Raw genomic sequence first — 4,557 nt, forward strand, 5'->3', positions numbered from 1 at the left:
GAGTGACTGTATACTATAGCTAGAGTGGATTTTTCACATTCCGCAATGTTATATTGAAAATACCCCCATGCCATTCTGATGCTTCCCATAGGCTCATTTCAAAACAAAACCTTACAAAATGTATAGTCCTGAATTCAAAAACGCTTGCTTAACAACCCTCTCAATGTTCATAGTGATAAACAAAATAGTCAGAAAGAATCGAGAGTTCAAAGTCTAAAGAGAGAGGAAAAAACCCAGAGCCCTTTTGGACTTTTTTCTCTGAGAGTTCTCATAATCTGTTGAAATTCATTAAAAATCAGCCATGTTCACAGAGGACCTTTAATCCTGTTACTAACCTTGCCCCATACTCTGACCTTCATCTTCTGCAGTTTAAAAGTTTTTAAAAATGGCTGGCTGATTTTTAATTAATTTAATAAATTTTGCATTGCAGTGAATGATAATGCTGGGCATGCTCAGTAAGAACCAACTGTCAGTGTTCTAAAAGCCAGACTCGCAGCTGCTTGGCTTGCCTAATCAGGAGGCCACACCCACTCCAGACTTTGATTTCACGTGAGACAGTCATGGCTTTCCTCAGAGAATCCTGGGGAGTGTAGTTTGCAAAAGGTGCTGAGAGGAGACTGCTATTCTCCTGACAGAGGTCCATTGGCCAGAATGGTTTAGCAGTCAGCCGCTCTGATTGAAGCTCTGTGAGGGGAACAGGGAATCTCCTAGCAACTCTCAGCACCTTTCACTAACTATACTTCCCAGGATTCTTTGGGAGAAGCCACTACTGTCTAAAGTGAAATAAAGGTCTCGTGTGGATGTGGCCAGGGACAGCTTTGGTTTAAATTTGGGTGGAAGGCTACATGTGCCTGCTGTAGAATAAAAAGGTGGGGGAAACTTTGAGAAGCAATGATACTGTTCACTATGTTTTCCTTTTGGAAAGGAAAGGGGCTTCCCCTCTGCCCAGTGCAGTACCCACCCACCCAATCGCCCACTCCAGCCATCCCTCCCTCCTCCCCCCGGTCAGTTTTACCTATCCTAAGCATGATTGCATGGGACTAAATCCCACTGAACTCAGTAAACATGCAAATGATCAAACCTGTCCTTCTCCTCCCCTCCCCCTCCTTCCTGCTCTCATCCCCCTCCTCCCCTCTGCCCTTCCTCTCCTCCCTCCTCCTCCTCTCCATTCTCTGTGGTCAGTTTCACCTATCGTAAGCATGATTGCAGGGGAGTAAATCCCACTGAACTCAATAAACATGCAAATGATCAAACTTGTCCTCCTCCCCTCCCCCTCCTTCCTGCTCCCTTCCCCCTCCTCCCCTCTGCCCTTCCTCCCCTCCCTCCTCCCCCCCTCCGCATCTCCTGTGGTCAGTTTCACCTAGCCTAAGCATCACTGCAGGGGAGTAAATCCCACTGAACTCAATAAGCATGGAAATGATCAATCCACTCTCAGCAAGCTTGCACAGGATCCCATTTCTTACCTCCCGGATTAAAAAGCAGAGACATTCACTAAGAGGCAAAAAACCTTGCAGTTTAAGAATGTACCTATAGCCTACAAACATTTCTATCAAACTTTAAAAAGCAGGGAAATTGAACAGCTATAGTGAATGCACCAGGGGAGCAGGAGACCTGACCTCCTCTCTGAGATATTGGACTGCCCTACCAATTTGTCAAAATGCTATAGGTACATTCTTGAACTGCAAGGTTTTTTGCCTATTAGTGAATTGACCATTTGGTGATATCCACATGTACAGTTGTCTTTTCGGTTGCTCAAAAATATGCTTGCAAGAAACAAATTATTGGCTTCACAGGATTTAATAAGCATTCTCCTGCTTCATTTCTATCTCCTAAGCCCCATTTCCCCACAATTTCTAGTTCTTCTCTATTCCCTACTTTCTCATTGCAGTCCCCCATGATTATCAGAACATATTCTTTTAGTGTGTGATCAATTTCTTCCTGTATTTCTGCTTAAAATCTCTTCAATTCCTCTTCTGTGTTGCCTGCATGCAGTCTTTTTGGGGAAGTAGGAGTCCTGCAGATACCACTGGCCAAACATATTGGGTGCGCATTATATGATGATGGTATAGTGAGATGCATATCTTTACATGTAAAAGCAGTGCACCTTGAATATTTGCAGGCCATTTCAAAAACAAAAATGAGAGCAGTTTTGTTGCAAAATAATGCCAAAGAGGCATTTTCCGATGTGCTCTATATATACCATTGAGGTAAACGGCAACATTTCCATTCCTGTTCCCTGTACCGACAGGTGATACCTCTGCTGATAATGGAAACAGACGGCAACCGCACACTACTTACCAGCTTTGTCTTGGTGGGTTTCACAACAGATCCGCTCTTGCAAATCATCCTCTTTGTGCTGTTCCTGGTCTCGTACACCCTAACCCTGACTGGAAACCTGGGTCTCATGACACTGATCTACCTAGATTCCCGCTTGCACACACCCATGTATTTCTTTGTGGGCAGCCTTTCCTTCCTGGATATCTGGTACTCCTCAGTCTACACTCCCCGGATCCTGTCTGACTGTGTGTCCAAGAGCAAGGCCATCTCCCTTGCAGGCTGTGCAGCTCAGTTCTTCTTCTCCGCTGCCGTTGGCCACAGCGAATGCTTCCTGCTAGCTGCCATGGCCTATGACCGCTATGTTGCCATCTGCAACCCACTCCTTTACACCACTGCCATGTCCAGGAAACTCTGCATCCAACTGGTCATTGGGTCTTACATGGCTGGCTTTGCTAATGCCATTCTGCATACAGGCAACACTTTCCGCCTACACTTCTGCGGGAACAACATTATCAACCACTACTTTTGTGATGTGCCCCCACTTCTGAAGATGGCCTGTAGTGATACTCGGGTCTCTGAACTCATCCTGGCCGCAGCTGTTGGTTGCAATGTGCTGGCAACCACTATTCTCATCCTGGGCTCGTACGCAGGCATATTGGCAGCCATCATTCGCATCCGTTCAGCTGCAGGACGACGCAAGGCCTTCTCCACTTGTTCTGCCCACCTCATCTCTGTCTCCCTCTTCTATGGCTCCATCCTCTTCATGTATTCCCGACCCAGCTCCCAGCACACTCCAAACTGGGACAAGGCAAATGCACTTTTCTACACAGTGGTCAACCCTTTGGTCAACCCCTTGATTTACAGCTTGCGCAACAAAGATGTCAAGGCAGCCTTCAAGAAAGTCCTGGGGACATTCATGGCACCCAAATGAATGGCAATAAATGGGACTCTAAGCCAAACTGGATGTGATAACAGAGCTGCATGAATGCCCTCCACTGTAAACTTTTATAATTAGCAGCTGGACAGGGAATCTGGATGGGGAAAGCATCACTGCAGGGAAGGGATAAACCCTTTCCCTCTTGCTGTTTTCCTAAGTAAACTTAACATCCCTAACAAAAAGTGCTCCTGAAGCTGCTGCTTGCTACATGAATGAAACATGTTTGCAATCTTAAGCTGCATTAACAGAAACATAGAGTCCGCTATAGTCAAGTGCCATAGCAGATAGTTGTGTTTAGTTCTGGGTACCACATGTTAAGAAGGAGTTTCATAAATATCAGTGTGTCCACAGAAGGACTACCAGCATGGTGAGCAGTCTAGAAAACCACATCCTGTGGGGAACTATTGAAATAGCAGGGTAATGTTTAGCCTGGAAAAGATTACATTTGACTCCTTGTTGATTGAATTTCAGGTGTGGCATAAGGGTGTGGTACCTTTGTAATCTAGCATTCAGGCCAGAATGAAACCATGTGGCTTTCTGCAATTAGGGTAGAGACAAACTTACTGCTGTGCCAGTTCCAGTGTGTCTCCACCTCTCTTTTCTGAAAACGGGCACATGGCACCAGTCAAACTCCACCACTGTCTACTCTAAAACCTTGCTGAATCAGCTCAAATGCATTTTTGAAAAATTCAGGTTGAGACAGATTTTGCAACTGATTGGTAGATCAATTCTTTACTACTCCAAGTGGGATCAATGGAAACACTTTGCTGTAGGCTCAGGCAGAGAGAGTGATTGGCCCAACACTTTGCAGTGGGTGGTCCTGGAAGGTCCAGCTGTAGAGAAGGAAGGTGTTTCCTCGTAAGGGAGTCGCTCCATCCCCTTGATCATTCTGGTTGCCCTCTTCTGAACCTTTTCCAACTCTATAATATCCTTTTTGAGATGAGGCGACCAGAACTGTACACAGTATTCCAAATGCGGCCGCACCATAGATTTGTAAAATGTCATTATGATATCGGCTGTTTTATTTTCAATACCTTTCCTAATTATCGCTAGCATGGAATCTGCCTTTTTCACAGCTGCCGCACACTGGGTCGACATTTTCATCGTGCTGTCCACTACAACCCCGAGGTCTCTCTCCTGGTCGGTCACCGCCAGTTCAGACCCCATGAACGTATATGTGAAATTCAGATTTTTTGCTACAATATGCATAATTTTACACTTGTTTATATTGAATTGCATTTGCCATTTTTCCGCCCATTCACTCAGTTTGGAGAGGTCTTTTTGGAGCTCTTCGCAATCCCTTTTTGTTTTAACAACCCTGAACAATCTAGTGTCGTCAGCAA

The 4,557-nt window shown here is 45.3% G+C and overlaps 1 protein-coding gene across 1 annotated transcript; it reads left to right on the forward strand.

Annotated features, from left to right (window-relative positions):
• The first annotated feature begins 2,266 nt into the window (after positions 1 to 2,266).
• Positions 2,267 to 3,208, forward strand: LOC133378246 (olfactory receptor 9G4-like). The gene has a single exon (XM_061613044.1). It carries the CDS (start codon positions 2,267 to 2,269, stop codon positions 3,206 to 3,208), a length of 942 nt encoding a protein of 313 aa, XP_061469028.1.
• Positions 3,209 to 4,557: the final 1,349 nt, after the last annotated feature.

This window comes from Rhineura floridana, chromosome 2 (assembly GCF_030035675.1).
Source record: "Rhineura floridana isolate rRhiFlo1 chromosome 2, rRhiFlo1.hap2, whole genome shotgun sequence".
NCBI lineage: Eukaryota > Metazoa > Chordata > Lepidosauria > Squamata > Rhineuridae > Rhineura > Rhineura floridana.

What these genes read in the sequence shown, in the direction of transcription:
- LOC133378246 (XM_061613044.1), top strand. Translation starts at nt 2,267, where the DNA reads ATGGAAACAGACGGCAACCGCACACTACTTACCAGCTTTGTCTTGGTG.